The following is an 18,703-nucleotide window of genomic DNA, read 5'->3' on the forward strand; positions in this document are numbered from 1 at the left end:
AGCAAGAGAGTGGTCCAAAAGTTTGAAAAATAAAAAGAGAGTGTTAGGAAGAGAAAAGGGACATGGGACAGGCGGGAGTGGGGTGTGGGCCCATGTGGCTCACAAAACAACCCACAAAATATATCTAAACATAAAATTACCAATTTGCCTTCGATATTCGATATTTTGTAAAATTTTAACCGTAGCTCCAATTTCGATTCCGTCTGTGGCTACACATTTGTATCGTTGAGTACTTCGAGAATACAGTAAAATAGAAGCTCGTACACGTCACAAAATGATGGTCAACAAAGGTCAACAATCTCACCTCTAGTGGCATTTTCCTAAATTCACTCTTTTGAAATTTATAAAATCATAAAATTAGGGATGTGTCGTCACACAACTTCTTCTAGTATCTTATTGATAATAACCTTCAAAGTCTTTAAGGGGTTGTTTGTTGCACGAAATATGCTTAGCTTCGAATAATTATGGAGACTAGTTTGAATAGGCTTGTCTTTTCCCTTATCTAAGTATCACGCTTTAAATGGCTTAAAATAAGCCCTACTAGTAAAGGTGTGATGCTAATTAATCTGGTTTTTAATTAAATTCATGTTCGGTCTAGTTTGTTCAATCGAACACCACCTAAAATTTCTTAATTTATCTGTCCGAGACAAGAACAAGGCTACAAATTAAGTTTGAATTGTCAAAACTATAGTACAATCAAAAGAACTAGTTGATATCATATGTGAGTTTGGTCAATTGATAAAATAATGTCTGCCCATTTTGCAGCCAAGTTCAAAGTCCGATTTTCATATATTTGAGTAACTAAAAGTGTTGTCCTTTGAACAAAACAAAAATGTAACATATCATCTCAAAAAGTACAACTATGGACAAGGACAACTCCACTAGAACAAAGTTGTTGGTGTCTTAAAAAGCAAAATGCACCAACAAACAATGGTGTTATTATCTACATACAAGGAGATGAAACCCATGAACTGTTTCTGGAACTTATTCTTGGACTTGCTCACCACCTTTGTATGTATCTCACATCTTCGTGCCTACAAATAAGCAAATTTCCAAATTACGTTAAGAATCCGACAGAAAATACATTTACCATATAGCAATTTGTGCACATGAATACCCTGGGGCAGTTGCTCACCACTATCCTCTCTAGAGCTGACAGTCCTGATTCCCTTGAACAGATAGTCCTTAAGCTTTCCATATCCCTGACTTCAATGGTTTTCAACTTTGGAAGTGTTTCAAAGAAATCTTTCGTGATAACCTGCAGCTTCATCATCCTGTAGTCACTCACCTTGATTTCTTCGAGGTTTGGAACCAGTCGAAGTATAGCAAAAGATATGAGGTTCTTTAGAAGTCGACATCCCACCACCTTGATGGTCTTTAAATTTTCAAGGCATCCTCTGGGGACTTTCGTGCCCAACAATGTTGCTAAGTTATCCAGGTGACTCAGAGTTAAGTGCTCCAAATTTGGCAATGCGCTCCGAAGAGTTGTTTCGCCGACTAACAATGTAGTTATGCAGTCACAATTTGATATGGTGAGCGACTTCAAGTTTAGCAGGCCATGTTAAGGAATCTCCTACATCAAAGGAGATCAGTTCGTCAACAACACAATCTGCTCCATCAACTGCACAATTGGCTCCTTCGTATGAAAGTCAACTATGATATATGCTATGCTGTCTTTCCTATTCTATTTGATCAGAATTGATTCAGTCATTCAAGTATGATTGTATTTACCATATTTGGATTGTATTCAAAGTGTATATAATCACAGACTTGTACCTATAAACAATTCAATGAAATATATCAATTCTATATGGTATCACGAGCCCAAAAACTCCAACGAGCAATTTTTTGTTGATCCCTCTCTTTCCTGTTTTCATCCATGGCCACTGACGCCGCTACAACCAACCCTCTACCAGACCTCAACTCCACTACTCCCACCTTGATCACCATAAACGCTACATCCCAATTACCTGTGAAACTCACACCCACCAATTACCCATCCTGGCGTGCTCAGTTCACCGCCCTTCTTTACGGCTACGACCTCATGGGTTATGTGGATGGTTCTCATCTCTGCCCATCAACCACTCAAACCGTGCTTCGCACCTTTTGGATTCGGCAAGATCAACTTCTCCTTCATGCGATTCTTGCTTCCGTCTCCCCGCAGGTCATCTCCCTTATTGCCTCTGCCAAGACATCCAAGGAGGCTTGGGACAAGCTTCTTCATCTCTTTGCTAGCAAAGCCCGTGCCCGCGTTCTTGGTCTCAAAGAACGCCTTACTCTCCTGCGTCGTGAGAACAAGCCTGTCTCTGAGTATCTACAAGAAGTCCGCGTTATTGCAGATGAGCTTGCCATCATTGATGTCCCCCTCTCTGATGATGATCTCCTCCTCTACATTCTTAATGGTGTTGGCTCGAACTTCAAGGAAATTGCTGCGGTAGTTCGTTCCCGCGACACCTCAATCTCTTTTGAAAACCTGCATGACAAACTGGTTGAACATGAAGCTGCTCTCAAGCGTGATGATACCATTGTTGTACCCCCAGTGATCATTGCCAATGTCACTCAGACATCTCGCTTCCACACCTCAAATCGTGGCTATCGCTCTCACAACTCCAACTCCAACCGTGGGTCCTTTCTCTCTCGCAATCCTTCTCGCGGTTCCTTTGAGCACCCCCACACATCTTTCATTGCCACCAATTCTCGTAGTTCCTACAAGCCCATCCAACAATCTTTCACCGACAATGGTCGCCGCTCTACCAACATGAACAACACAGGTTATCGTGGTTTCTGTCAATGGTGTGGCACTCAAGGTCATAGTGCCAAACGCTGCCCTCAACTTCAATCTGGACCTTCCAGTCCGCTCGTGGCCAATCCTACCACCCATGGCCGGTCCACCTCTTCTCCAACATGGTTGCTTGATTCTGGTGCCTCTCACCATGTTACCTCCAATGTCAACACTCTCTCTGGTGCAGCTATATATGATGGTCCTGATGAAATAATTATTGGTAATGGTTCAGGTTTGGGTATCACACATGTCGGTTCAACCACTTTACCCTCCTCCTCCTCCCAATATTTCAGCTTATCAAACGTTCTATGTGTTCCCTCTATGAAAAAAGACATTATTTCTATTTCTAAATTTAATAAACAAAATAATACCTCTATTGAACTTTTTCCTGATTTCTTTCATGTCAAGGATCTGAGCACGGGGGCGGTTCTTCTTCGAGGCCCGAATAAGGATGATGTGTACGAGTGGTCTCCTAAATCTTTTTATCAACCACAAGCTATGGGGGGTGTGGTGGTCTCTCCCAACCTCTGGCATCGTCGTCTTGGTCATCCCAGCCATCAAACTTTCCAACAAGTCTTTCGTATGTCTTCCATTAATGTGTCTTCCAAGTTGTTCAAGTCTGTTTGTCATTCATGTCTATGTAATAAAAGCCATCGTCTCCCGTTTGGTACTTCGTCTCTCACTAGTCATGGTGCATTAGACCTCCTTTATAGTGATGTTTAGGGCCCTGCTCCATACTCTTCTATTGATGGTTTTTCTTACTATGTTATCTTTGTTGATCATTTTACAAAATATATATGGCTCTACCCTCTCAAAAAGAAATCTGATGTGTTTTCCACTTTTGTCACCTTCAAAGCACTTGTTGAAAATTACTTCAAAAGAAAAATCACTAGATTATACACTGATGGTGGGGGCGAATTTATCAAACTCCAACATTTTCTGTCATCCAATGGCATCACCCATCTTCTTACACCACCTCACACTCCTTAACACAATGGAGTTGCCGAACGACGACATCGTCATATTGTTGAAACTGGTCTCACACTTCTTCATCAAGCTTCTTTACCTCTCACCTATTGGTCTTATGCCTTTAAAACAGCTACCTATCTTATCAACCGTATGCCCACTCCGATTCTTAATAATCTCTCCCCATTCACTCAACTCTTTGATGAACAACCCAACTACTCCCGTCTTCGTACATTTGGGTGCTTGTGTTTTCCTTGGTTACGTCCTTACAATTCCAATAAATTACTCCCTCGTTCCCGCCCATGTCTCTTCCTTGGTTACTCATCTAATCAAAGTGCTTTTCAGTGTCTTGATCTTTCCTCCAACAAACTTTTTATCTCTCGGCATGTTCAATTCGATGAGTCCACTTTTCCTCTTGCTAACCTCCCTTCCTCCACTCCCCATGTCACGGTTGATAACTCTCACACTTGGGTCTCTTCTCTTTCTCCAGTTACTCATATTCCTGTCCACTTACCCACCAGGCCTGTTGAGTCGGTTGTTTCTTCTTCGCTGCCACCACACGTCACATCATCATCATCATTATAATCTGCCCCTGTCTCAGAACCGTCACCATCCGCTGCCCCGGTTCTTATTGCTGCTGCTATCCCTCCTCTCTTACCGTCACCCAATCACCACGCATTGGTCCCTACCTCTACCGCACCTATATTCACCCCACCACATTCTCCAGCCCAAACTGATCAAGTCCAGCCACCTCCTCCCAACAACCCCGTTCGTACATACACTAGAAACCCTCATAGGATTGTTGTCACCTTTCCATCCTCTAACCCACCCTCCCCCAACCCCCCCGTACCTCCTGTGCTCTCCGATCATTCCATGATCACCCGTGCCAAAGCCGGTATCCACAAACCCAATCCTCGGTATGCTATGACTGCTACTAAACATCCCATTTTCTCCTCAGTTGAACCGACATGTGTTTCCCAAGCTGTCAAGGATCCCCTTTGGCGACAAGCAATGTCCAATGAGTTCAATGCGTTAATTCGCAATGGTACATGGGAGCTCGTTCCTTCCCTTCCCTCTCAAAATCTTATTGGTTGTAAGTGGGTGTTTCGTATCAAACGGCATCCTGATGGCACTATTGACAGGTACAAGGCACGCTTAGTTGCCAAGGGTTTTCACCAACGTCCTGGTGTTGATTTTTCAGACACTTTCAGTTCGGTGATCAAACCTACTACTATACGCATTGTTTTGCATCTTGCCGTGACTCATGGGTGGCCAATTCGTCAGTTGGACGTTAACAATGCTTTCCTTCATGGCACACTCCGTGAAAATGTCTATATGGTCCAACCACCTGGTTTTGTTGACTCTAATCATCCATCTCATGTGTGTAAATTGAGGAAAGCCCTATATGGCCTCAAACAGGCTCCCCGGGCATGGTACAAGGAATTACACTCATTTCTGCTCTCCCATGGCTTTGTCAATGCCATCTCTGATGCCTCACTCTTTCTCTTGAAAAATGGGACTGCTGTAATTTATTTTTTGGTTTATGTTGATGATCTTCTTATTACAGGAAACGATTCCTCACTTGTAGCAAAGTTCATTCACCTGTTGGCCACTCGGTTCTCCGTCAAGGACCTGGGCTCCTTACATTACTTTCTTGGTGTTGAAGTCATTCCCACAGCCACTGGCCTCTTCCTCTCTCAGCACAAGTACATTCATGATCTTCTTGTCAATGCCAAGATGGATGGTGCAAAGGCTGTCAGTACGCCTCTCTCCACCACTCACTCACTTAGGCCTGGCAATTTCTGACACGACCCGATAACCCGACACGACACGACACGAAATTAACAGGTGTTTGGGTCGACACGATAACGAATCGGGTCTTATCGGGTAACCCGATAAGCACCTGTTAAGATAACGGGTTGGGTCGGGTATACACGTGGGTAAACACGATACACGATAAGCAGAATATTATTTTTATAATTTTATAACCCTAAAAAAATACTGTAATAATTATATACATTAATTTTACAATTTTATACCCCTAAAAATTATAATAAATATATATATATATATATATATATTAAATTAACTATAAAATTTATAATAATTATAATAATTATATATACTATAATAATTATACCCCCAAAATATTAAGTCTATCTATACTAATTATATATATATATATATATATATATATATTAAATTTTATAAAAACTATAATGCATATTAATTAATAATTTAATATGCATGATCATGCATTTGCCAACTTGCCGCCCTTTTTGAAAAAAAAATGGAGGGAAAATGAAAATGTTAAGAAAAGTTGAAAGTAAAACAAAAAAGTGAGGGAATTAGGGAAAGATGTTGGAGGGAAAAGTGAAAATGATAAGAAAAAGTTGAAAAGGAAACAAAAAAGAGAGGGAAAAATGAAAATTAATAGAAGTGGTGAGAAATTTTTTTTTTTTTTTTAAGTTATTAACTTTTTATCACACACATGACTGTCATTATATCTCACTATTTTTATAATGAACACGTGACACGTGATGTATGTACTATTCCATGTACCAGTCAATTATAATTTATACGTACAAAATAAATAGATTTAAATCTACTTAATAAATATATATATACACACACACACACGGAACTTGATTGATGGCATACGAATTCTCCAAAACTAATTTCAACGATCCAAACCGTCAAAATTGTTTGTATATGCTTGGAGATCACATCAGCAAAAAATCACAAAAAAAAAACATTCAGAGGTTAAGTAACGGGACAAAGTTTTTCAACGGTTATAAACGAAAAATCACGATTTAACGGTTATTTTAACTCCGATTTTGATGATTTTTTATAACTACACTCCTTGACCCTATATGAATACAATGAATGAATTCGATCTTCAATTTAAAATATTTACACAAGTGGATACCACAAAATCTTATGTTATACTTAATAAAAGTATAAATAAACTCTAAGTGTTAGTCAATCTATCGTTTTACGAATTCTCCAAAACTAATTTCAAAGATCCAAACCGTCAAAATTGTTTGTATATGCTTGGAGATCACATCAGCAAAAAATCACAAAAAAAAAAACATTCAAAGATCAAGTAACGGGACAAAGCTTTTCAACGGTTATAAACGAAAAATCAAGATTTAACGGTTATTTTAACTCCGATTTTGATGATTTTTTATAACTACACTCCTTAACCCTATGTGAATACAATGAATGAATTCGATCTTCAATTTAAAATATTTACACAAGTGGATACCACAAAATCTTATGTTATACTTAATAAAAGTATAAATAAACTCTAAGTGTTAGTCAATCTATCGTTTTACGAATTCTCCAAAACTAATTTCAAAGATCCAAACCGTCAAAATTGTTTGTATATGCTTGGAGATCACATCAGCAAAAAATCACAAAAAAAAAACATTCAAAGATCAAGTAACGGGACAAAGCTTTTCAACGGTTATAAACGAAAAATCAAGATTTAACGGTTATTTTAACTCCGATTTTGATGATTTTTTATAACTACACTCCTTGACCCTATGTGAATACAATGAATGAATTCGATCTTCAATTTAAAATATTTACACAAGTGGATACCACAAAATCTTATGTTATACTTAATAAAAGTATAAATAAACTCTAAGTGTTAGTCAATCTATCGTTTTACGAATTCTCCAAAACTAATTTCAACGATCCAAACCGTCAAAATTGTTTGTATATGCTTGGAGATCACATCAGCAAAAAATCACAAAAAAAAAAAACATTCAAAGATCAAGTAACGGGACAAAGCTTTTCAACGGTTATAAACGAAAAATCAAGATTTAACGGTTATTTTAACTCCGATTTTGATGATTTTTTATAACTACACTCCTTGACCCTATGTGAATACAATGAATGAATTCGATCTTCAATTTAAAATATTTACACAAGTGGATACCACAAAATCTTATGTTATACTTAATAAAAGTATAAATAAACTCTAAGTGTTAGTCAATCTATCGTTTTACGAATTCTTCAAAACTAATTTCAACGATCCAAACCGTCAAAATTGTTTGTATATGCTTGGAGATCACATCAGCAAAAAATCACAAAAAAAAAACATTCAAAGATCAAGTAACGGGACAAAGCTTTTCAACGGTTATAAACGAAAAATCAAGATTTAACGGTTATTTTAACTCCGATTTTGATGATTTTTTATAATTACACTCCTTGACCCTATGTGAATACAATGAATGAATTCGATCTTCAATTTAAAATATTTACACAAGTGGATACCACAAAATCTTATGTTATACTTAATAAAAGTATAAATAAACTCTAAGTGTTAGTCAATCTATCGTTTTACGAATTCTCCAAAACTAATTTCAACGATCCAAACCGTCAAAATTGTTTGTATATGCTTGGAGATCACATCAGCAAAAAATCACAAAAAAAAAACATTCAAAGATCAAGTAACGGGACAAAGCTTTTAAACGGTTATAAACGAAAAATCACGATTTAACGGTTATTTTAACTCCAATTTTGATGATTTTTTATAACTACACTCCTTGACCCTATATGAATACAATGAATGAATTCGATCTTCAATTTAAAATATTTACACAAGTGGATACCACAAAATCTTATGTTATACTTAATAAAAGTATAAATAAACTCTAAGTGTTAGTCAATCTATCGTTTTACGAATTCTCCAAAACTAATTTCAACGATCCAAACCGTCAAAATTGTTTGTATATGCTTGGAGATCACATCAGCAAAAAATCACAAAAAAAAAACATTCAAAGATCAAGTAACGGGACAAAGCTTTTCAACGGTTATAAACGAAAAATCACGATTTAACGGTTATTTTAACTCCGATTTTGATGATTTTTTATAACTACACTCCTTGATCCTATATGAATACAATGAATGAATTCGATCTTCAATTTAAAATATTTACACAAGTGGATACCACAAAATCTTATGTTATACTTAATAAAAGTATAAATAAACTCTAAGTGTTAGTCAATCTATCGTTTTACGAATTCTCCAAAACTAATTTCAACGATCCAAACCGTCAAAATTGTTTGTATATGCTTGGAGATCACATCAGCAAAAAATCACAAAAAAAAAACATTCAAAGATCAAGTAACGGGACAAAGCTTTTCAACGGTTATAAACGAAAAATCAAGATTTAACGGTTATTTTAACTCCGATTTTGATGATTTTTTATAACTACACTCCTTGACCCTATGTGAATACAATGAATGAATTCGATCTTCAATTTAAAATATTTACACAAGTGGATACCACAAAATCTTATGTTATACTTAATAAAAGTATAAATAAACTCTAAGTGTTAGTCAATCTATCGTTTTACGAATTCTCCAAAACTAATTTCAACGATCCAAACCGTCAAAATTGTTTGTATATGCTTGGAGATCACATCAGCAAAAAATCACAAAAAAAAAACATTCAAAGATCAAGTAACGGGACAAAGCTTTTCAACGGTTATAAACGAAAAATCAAGATTTAACGGTTATTTTAACTCCGATTTTGATGATTTTTTATAACTACACTCCTTGACCCTATGTGAATACAATGAATGAATTCGATCTTCAATTTAAAATATTTACACTAGTGGAATTTCATGATGTTCGATGTAAATTGAAGATTTTGTAAATGGAGGTGTAAACTTTTAAGAAAGACTTACAATCTTAAAAACAAAAACTCTTTATCCTTGCACATTTAATATTTGTAATAGATTAGTAGTGTATGTATTATTTTTTTTATTAGGCTTTCATTTTCGAGTGTAGATATAGTACTTGAACGAGAAATGTTTTAATGTTTTCAAGTAATATTTATGTCGCAATGTGTGGTATGTGCAAATTGTAAAAAAATATATTTTTTTCTTAACGGGTCATAACGGGTCATAACGGGTCGGGTCACTTTACCCGTTGGGTAAAGTGACACGACCTGTTAAGGACCCGTTAAGATAACGGGTGTGACACGACACGACCCGTTAAGATAACAGGTGTTACACGAAAACGACACGAACACGACAGACACGACCCGTTTGCCAGGTCTACACTCACTCATGCTCCATGATGGCTCCTCCCCAACGGATGCCACTCCCTACCGTCGTCTTGTTGGTGGTCTTCAATACCTCAGCCTTACACGCCCTGACATCTCCTTCACAGTCAATAAGCTCTCTCAATTCATGCATTCTCCTTCCGAGACTCACTGGCAGGCACTCAAACGTCTTCTTCGCTACTTGAAGGGTACCATTTCCTTTGGCCTTCATCTCTGTCGTCGCCCCTCTCATCGTCTCTATGCCTTTTTCGATGCTGATTGGGCTGGTGATCGTGATGATCGCAAATCTACGACTGGCTATGTTGTCTATCTCGGTGGAAATCTCATCTCTTGGAGCTCCCGAAAGCAACGGTCTGTCTCTCGCTCCTCCACCGAAGCCGAATATCGAGCCATTGCTGCCACCACTGCTGAACTCATATGGATTCAGTCCTTACTGCGTGAACTTGGCATTTCTCTCCCCACAACACCAGTTGTTTCTTGTGATAACATTGGAGCCATGTTCTATTGTGCTAATCCTGTCCTAAATTCCAGTATGAAACATATCGATATTGATTTTCAGTTTGTACGAGATCGTGTCACTCGTGGTCTTCTTCAAGTCTCTCATGTCTCCACTACTGATCAACTTGCAGACGCTCTCACCAAATCCTTGCCACGTCCACGTTTTCATCTCCTTCGTTCCAAGATCGGTGTCTCCAATGGTGCCACCGTCTTGCGGGGGCGTGTTAAGGAATCTCCTACATCAAAGGAGATCAGTTCGTCAACAACACAATCTGCTCCATCAACTGCACAATTGGCTCCTTCGTATGAAAGTCAACTATGATATATGCTATGCTGTCTTTCCTATTCTATTTGATCAGAATTGATTCAGTCATTCAAGTATGACTGTATTTACCATATTAGGATTGTATTCAAAGTGTATATAATCACAGACCTGTACCTATAAACAATTCAATGAAATATATCAATTCTATAGGCCACACAAACTCTCGTTAGTAATTATATCAGATAAACTACTTATACCTCCGCATGTGAACAGGTCCAGGGAACTTTCTGTGCACAATAGCCCCTCGAGGCCTCGTTGCAAGAGGCTAACTCCTCGAAGGATGACTCTTTTCTCATCATGCTGAGTCGGTAGATAGATTGAATCGCAGCTGCTTGGACCAATCCGTATGGTGTACTCCTTCAACTTCTCAGCAAATCGAGATTGAACCTTTTTCACATCCAGGTCATTTGACACGGGGACCGAAATGACCATATCAAATAACTCTGCCAGAAGTGTCAAGCTGATCATTCAACGTTTTCACCAGCGTAGTCTTCCTAGAACCCCCTCCATAAACAGCAATCCTTGTAATCTCTTTAACAGCCAAAAGTTCCATAAGATGTTTTAGGATCTCTGGTGCTTTCTAACCAACAAGAGAAGGCGCCGAAATATGCTCAACCACTATATCACTCGGCTTCCTATCTTCTATAGTTATTGGAAGATTGCATGACTCCTCGGTAACTTTTTTCATCTCATCACGCTTCTTTGCTGCAGTTTTGCTAAGTTGGTTCTTGCGCCGCATGTAACGAATTTAGAGTTCGAAACACGGTTACTTTTCCTAAAGATTCTACATTATATTGAATGTATTTGAAATAATTTGATGTACTACACTTTAAATGCATTTGAAATACCCATTATGTAAGGAATCATTTCAAACCAATTTGAAAATTTTATTTGAACTCATATAACATTATTCTACATCAATTTAAATTTTAAATATAAATTGTCTTTTTTACCTTACTGCATTATTATTATTATCAAGTATAAGATGAAAGTAACAATAAAACAAAAATCTATTATAAACCCACACTCAGTAATCAAACTCTTACCATTACACAATTTTTCTCCTGTATTCTATTTTTGGCTAAAAACTTAAGGTGTTGTCATAAAATGAACTGGGAAGACTTCATATAAAACAAAAAGTTTTGTACCACATAGATGATCTCATGCAATCTTACTTGCATTCGCCCTCAGTCTCTTTTCGGTTCGCATAGATGACCTGCACCACTTTTCCTGTCTATTTTAAAGCACTTGTGAAGCATAGTCTTCAACTTGGTTTTGTTGTAATGTCTGTAAACTATTGTATCATGATGTTGCCATTTTCTTGACTTCAAAGCCTGTCTTTGAATGTAAGATTTCCCAGATCAAAGTAAAGGCAAGAGATGTGATGAATGTTATTGATAGCTTGAGGCCATCGTAATTTCAGCCACTGACATATTACTCCTTCAACACAAAAATATTTGTTTCATTATCCAGCGCAACACTGTAGAGGGTGATGAAGACTCCATTAAAGCAAGTGTTTTGGTGTTAGCAATGTCCTTCAGGCATCATTCTGTAAACTCAAACGATAAATTAATCCTCTCCAATTCTTACTAATTTCTATTTCTATTTCTATTTCTATTAAATAATAAAGAATTAAAAGGAAAGACGAGGGACGTGTTGAAAGGAGAGAACGTATGCTTTGATTTTGAGTTTTTATTTTTTAAATGTATGTAAAGATAAATTTACATCTTAAATTGAATTTGCGAGGATAGTGAAGACAAACATTTTAACAAATTTAGTATGTTAACTGGATTTGAAACCATACCATCCTTAACTTCTAGTGAAGGACCAAATATATAGAGTTGCTCAACCCATGGATATCCCTACTTGGGTTTATTGGTTGTTTTGGGCCTTCTACCCTATATAACAAATATAACAAAAAAAGCAGGAAAAACAAAAGAAAATAAGCATAAATACATGGCAACAAGTAGATTTTCCCCCAAAAATTCATGGGTAGTGTCCATGGATAGGAAGGATATCATAACAACATACAACAAATACCAACCCAAAAATGTGCATAAATACCATCTATAAATTGAACTCGATATGTCGGGTGCAATGTAAATACTTTTAACCAAAACTGCTCTAGTTGAAAGTCAAAGTTCAAACAATGACAATTTGCTTGAAAAAAAATATTAGAATCAAATGTTCCTGCAATTTTACTCCAACTACCAAAAGCCCATAGAAAGAGAGAGAGAGGCAGAGTCATTTTCCATGTAGAAGCCCTGTTCTGTCAAACACACTCTCTCTCTTAGTCGAAGCTCTTTGAAACAAGAACCTCATGTGGAGGCAAAGCCAAGCAAACACCAAACCAAACATTTAGTGCATTATTATATTCTAATTTTTTATTTTTATGAATTTTAATTTTGTTTTTTCTCTCATCTCCCTCGTCAACTTCCCTCCTTCAAAACCAAGCCAAACTCCCCAAACCAGAAAAGCAAACACCACCAGTCCCATGTCTCTATCTCTTTAACAACTCCCCTCCTCATCTCTCTCCACATCGTAATAATATTATTAATACCCTAATATATCTCCTCCTATAGCCCAAAAACTAAGCAAGGTTAGGTGACAGATAGCTACCTTAACACCATCAAAACCCTTCCTTTTACACAACATTGCTTCTTGCAATTCTACTCTGTCCTGGTTTGCCTGATCAGACTGGAATTTGCCGTTTCCCACCCGAAAATAACATTTTGGGTGTGTATGTGTTAGTTTTGTTGGTGTCCTGAACAAAACAATAAAAATGCAGCTTCACATATCTCCCAGCCTGAGGCATGTGACGGTGTTTCCGGGAAAAGGAGTGAGGGAATTCATCAAGGTGAAAGTTGGATTAAGGCGGCTTTCGTACCGGATGCTCTTCTACTCCATTCTGTTCTTCACTTTTCTTCTCAGGTTCGCGTTTGTGATGACTGCTGTGGACACCATTGATGGGGAAAGCAAGTGCTCCTCACTAGGTACGTGCATGTACTTTCAAACCCAATATTATTCTAGCAACTCTCTATAGATTAATCTAAACAAGTACGGACAGATTCTTGTTTAAATATGTACCTTTATCTTGAAAATTTAACAACGTAACATGTTCAAGTTATTTGTAATCTTGTAGATACGAAAAGTAGTTCCTATACAAACGGAAAGGAACAAGAATTGCCAGTGTTAAGATACACACGTGAGAGACTTATCATAGATTGTTCAATATTATCTAGGTTTTCATATAAAAGCATGTCGTTTCTGTCTTGAAAATATCAATTGCAGGCAAATAATATTACAATAGTGATCAACCAATGGCTTGATTAATTTATTAATTCTTTGCCAACAAGCAATGATCTGCTAGAAAAAGTTGTTCAGATAACAAAGATTCTAGTCACTGTTAAGGTTCTAAAAGACATTAGGTGCTAATCGGACGGCGAGTTAGAGCCTAGCGCTTAGGCGGACTAAGCGGATTTAAGTAAATCTATTATATTCCGTGTAAATAAGTCTCTTACAATTTATTGAAAAAAATAAAATGCAAAATGAAAGTTATCTATTTTTTGTCTAGGTGAGTCACAACCTAGGCAGGTGCTTAAGGGGGTCTGGATGGGCTAGATGGGTGCCTAGGTGGTCTAGGCAGGCAACTCAGCAGGTCTAGGTACCCCTTCTTAATTTTCAAATGCCTAGACATTAATCGAGGCGGTGGCCAGCCTCCTAACGCCTAGGCAGCGCTAGGCGGGAATTTTTAGAACAATGGTCACTGCAAGAACAAGAGGAACTTATAACATTCAACTTTTTAGTTTTCTTTCAGAAAATTGGAAAATTGGTTCTTGAAGAACTAATCTATGAGTTTTGGTTCTTGAAGAACTAATCTTTGAGTATTGGTTCTTAAATTTACCACAACGATGATCAATGATCATTTTAAGTAACTCAATTATAGTTTTCTTTTAAAATAAAAGACTTGAAGAATTAAATAAAGGACAAAAATTCTAACGAATGACTCATTTTGACATACTTTTAAAATGACTTAAAAGAACTTTTGGTAAAACTGATTTTTGGTTCAAAAAGCACTTTTGGAAAATGCACTAGACAAGAAGCACTTAAAGTGCTTTTTTAAGAATCCGCTTGGATTTTTACTAAGGATTGGTTTCAAAAATATTTTCACCAAAAACGCTTTCAGTCATTTTAAAAACACTTATAAACGAATATGAAGTTATTCAAAATAATTACTACTTTAGTACTTACAAATTTTATTTTAGAAACCACTGTTCTAAAAATCCCTGCCTAGCGCCGCCTAGGTGCTAGGCGGTTGGCCACCGTCCGGATTAATGCCTAGGCGTTTAAAAATTAAGAATGGGGCCCTGAGGCGCCTTCTTAGGCACCCACCTAGCCCATCCAGACCCGTCTAGGCACCCGCCTAGGTTACAACTCACTTAGACAGAAAATATATAACTTTCATTTTGCATTTTATTTTCTTCAATAAATTGTAAGAGACTTGTTGAATACTTAAATGAATACATATTATATGCATGTTCCCCATTATTTTGTTATGTTCCAATACTTCCTAATATATATGTCATTCTATTTTGTAGTTTATAATGAAATTATATATATCTTAAGTATAAACATACACTTATTTACACGAAATATAATAGATTTACTTAAATCCGCCTAGGCGCTAGGCCCTAGCTCACCAACCCCACTAGCGTTTAGCGTCTTTTAGAATCTTGTTAGAAACCAAAGCTTTGATTGAGCTTTAGTTTAAAAACAATACTCAAATTTCATTTTTCTTTGCCACTTAGTACTAAGGTCTAGTAATATTCCTCTTCAAACGTAAGTGAGAGGTCTTAGGTTTGATTCTCGCAAATTTGAACCACATCATTACTAGTCTATTGTAAGGCTATGGCCACCCCTTCCTGTAGATATTATCATTGTCAAAAAAAAAAAAAAAAAAAATTTGGAACAAAAGATATTATCTACTAGGGGTTGGAATTAGCATCATAATGAGCTAGCAATAATGTGATTCAAATTTTATTTTAGTGAGAATCAAATATAAGACCTCTCACTTATAAATGAAAATAAATACTACTAGACCGTAGTACTAAGTGACGTGAATATGAATGTGAATGTGATATCCAATCTATTGAATTATATAATTAAATATGCTTCAATCTATTTAAAATCTATGGAATGATATAATTAAATATGCTTAATTATTTAAAATGTGTTTTGTCATATGTCAAGCGATATCCAATCTATTTAAAATCTACTGAATGATATAATTAAATATGCTTAATTATTTAAAATGTGTTTTGTCATGTGTCAAGGCTCAAAGCTCGTTTCAGGATATGATAAATGTGCTGCTTGTATCTGTTGTCTCTGCAACATCATAATTTATCCCACCATAATTTCTTTTTTTTAAACCATAAATTCTGAGCCATCAGATGAATAGCATAGGACAGTAACCTGCACTCATTTTTATTAACTAGTTATAACTTGAGCGCTCAGTACAAAAACATCATTTAATTTTGAACTGTTAAATATTGCTAGATAAAAAACTAGACGGTAAACTTGGTACAAATAAATATAATTAGACACATTACTTTCAGTTATTTGTAACACCTAATTTTTGTTTCAATGGTAGGTTGCTTGGGGAAAAGATTAGGGCCAAAAATATTGGGAAGAAGAGAATCAAGGGTAATTTCTTAATCCCTACTTCTGGTTGATGAGATATTATTTAATTACCTGATTTTATTTTTGTCTATAACAATGTAATTGATTTCTGAAAGGTCCCAGAAGTAATATACCAAATATTAGAAGAACCCATCGGCAAGCATGAATTACAAGGAAGATCTGATATTCCTCAGTCCTTAGACGAGTTTATGGTTGAAATAAAGGATGGAAAATTAGACGCAAGGACTTTCGCTGTCAAGCTCAGAGAAATGGTACTTTTGTTCTCAATGTTTTAGTTTTTTGAAAAGTAATTAATAAGACATTTCTCTAATCGGCAATGAAATTCCGATAATGCTAGGGTCGCCAAATTTTGGCTCCAAATTATGTCTCATGTATTTGGTGCAAGCGTATTTTGAGTTATAAGACATGGTGCATGTTTTTCAGGTCACACTTCTTGAGCAAAGAACCCGAAATGCCAAAATCCAAGAGTACTTATACCGGCATGTAGCGTCAAGCAGCATACCTAAACAGCTTCACTGCCTAGCCTTGAGGTTAGCCAACGAGCACGCCTCCAACGCGGCTGCTCGCCTCCAGCTCCCTTCTGCTGAACTTGTCCCTGCCCTCGTTGACAACTCCTACTACCACTTTGTCCTCGCCTCAGACAATGTGCTTGCCGCCTCTGTTGTTGCCACATCCCTTGTTCGCAACTCATTGCACCCTCACAAAGTTGTCCTCCACATTATCACAGACAGGAAGACATATTATCCAATGCAAGCGTGGTTTTCTCTGCATTCGTTATCACCTGCCATAATCGAGGTCAAGGCGCTGCACCATTTCGATTGGTTTACAAAGGGGAAGGTGCCGGTATTGGAAGCAATGGAGAAAGACCAAAGGGTGAGGTCGCAGTTTAGAGGCGGGTCCTCGGCCATTGTGGCAAATAATACCGAGAAGCCTAATGTTATTGCAGCAAAGTTGCAGGCACTTAGTCCCAAGTACAACTCTCTGATGAACCACATCAGAATACATCTACCAGAGGTAGCATGCTTAACAATGGTTTAATAGCGTCTAGAACATTTTATAGTGCTTCCATAAGCCTATTTTAACTAGACAAATTGGTGCATTTTCTCTCCAATTCGTGCTAATCTACACTAAATCTCAATGCAGCTGTTTCCTAGTCTTAATAAGATAGTGTTCTTGGACGACGACATAGTCGTTCAAACTGATCTTTCACCGCTATGGGATATCGAAATGAATGGAAAGGTCAATGGAGCAGTTGAGACATGCAAGGGAGAAGATAACTTTGTGATGTCGAAGCGGTTTAAGAGTTATCTGAACTTCTCTCATCCCTTGATATCTAAGAATTTCAACCCCAAGACATGTGCCTGGGCTTATGGCATGAACATCTTCGACCTAGATGCTTGGAGAAAAACCAACATAAGCCTCACGTACCACCATTGGCTTGAACAGGTGAAAGAAGTTTTAACTTTGTAACTTTCAAAATTGCCCAAGAAGAATTTAGCGAGAAAATGCGATACTGTCTACTAAAAATCATCCTATCTTATGATCCTTATCTTTATGCAGAACTTGAAATCAGACCTGAGCCTTTGGCAGCTAGGAACGTTGCCCCCCGGCCTAATAGCATTCCACGGGCATGTCCATGTTATCGATCCATTCTGGCACATGTTGGGACTGGGATATCAGGAAAACACAAGTTCTGCCGATGTTAAGAGTGCCGGTGTCATCCATTTCAACGGGAGAGCAAAGCCCTGGCTAGATATTGCATTTCCAAAACTTCGGCCATTTTGGGCAAAATATGTCAATTTCTCAGATAAATTCATCAAGGGCTGTCGTATCATGGCAACCTAAGTTGGATTTTCAGAGGAATATATCGAAAATGTTGATGATAAGAGTGTATTGTATATGAGGCAAAGGAAAATGAGAGAGACTTCTTCCCCAATTCACGGCGTTCAATACTTAATGCAAGATGAAAAAACAGCAGGGGCCTCTGATACGCGGAACTCGCTTCCCTCAGTGCACATTCCTTCACCTATCACTCTGTATTCTTCTTTCCTTTTTCCCCTTACACGGTGATTAGAACTTCCGATCATACAGTTTTGTTTAACAACTATATGTTAGAAGTAGTACATGCAATAAAATACAAGACCACATACTTCATAAGATTCAAATACATGAGATAAAGAAGGGAAGTTTGTTTCTTTGGACAACAATTAGAAAGAGCACTGAAAGGGTCAGAAATACGTTTAACTACGAATTGCTTGCCTACGCTTAATGGAAAGCAAGGTGCATTCCCGATGCCACGTTAACAAGGTGGCTGGGAGGACAGCATCAGGATTCGGTTTTTCCTACCGACT

At 37.2% G+C, this 18,703-nt stretch overlaps 1 protein-coding gene across 1 annotated transcript; it reads left to right on the forward strand.

Annotated features, from left to right (window-relative positions):
- Positions 1–13,382: 13,382 nt before the first annotated feature.
- On the forward strand, positions 13,383–18,278 carry LOC137714174 (probable galacturonosyltransferase 12). Its single transcript, XM_068453454.1, has 6 exons — positions 13,383–13,645; positions 16,303–16,355; positions 16,448–16,603; positions 16,776–17,366; positions 17,496–17,798; positions 17,913–18,278. The coding sequence occupies exons 1-6, from the start codon at positions 13,435–13,437 to the stop codon at positions 18,195–18,197; spliced, it is 1,599 nt and encodes a 532-aa protein (XP_068309555.1). The 5' UTR covers positions 13,383–13,434; the 3' UTR covers positions 18,198–18,278.
- Positions 18,279–18,703: the final 425 nt, after the last annotated feature.

This window comes from Pyrus communis, chromosome 14 (genome assembly GCF_963583255.1).
Source record: "Pyrus communis chromosome 14, drPyrComm1.1, whole genome shotgun sequence".
Lineage (NCBI taxonomy): Eukaryota > Viridiplantae > Streptophyta > Magnoliopsida > Rosales > Rosaceae > Pyrus > Pyrus communis.

What these genes read in the sequence shown, in the direction of transcription:
- LOC137714174 (XM_068453454.1), top strand. Translation starts at nt 13,435, where the DNA reads ATGCAGCTTCACATATCTCCCAGCCTGAGGCATGTGACGGTGTTTCCG. An exon ending in CTGTCAAGCTCAGAGAAATG is followed by an intron (nt 16,604 to 16,775) that starts GTACTTTTGTTC and finishes CATGTTTTTCAG; the next exon opens with GTCACACTTCTTGAGCAAAG. An exon ending in TCAGAATACATCTACCAGAG is followed by an intron (nt 17,367 to 17,495) that starts GTAGCATGCTTA and finishes ATCTCAATGCAG; the next exon opens with CTGTTTCCTAGTCTTAATAA.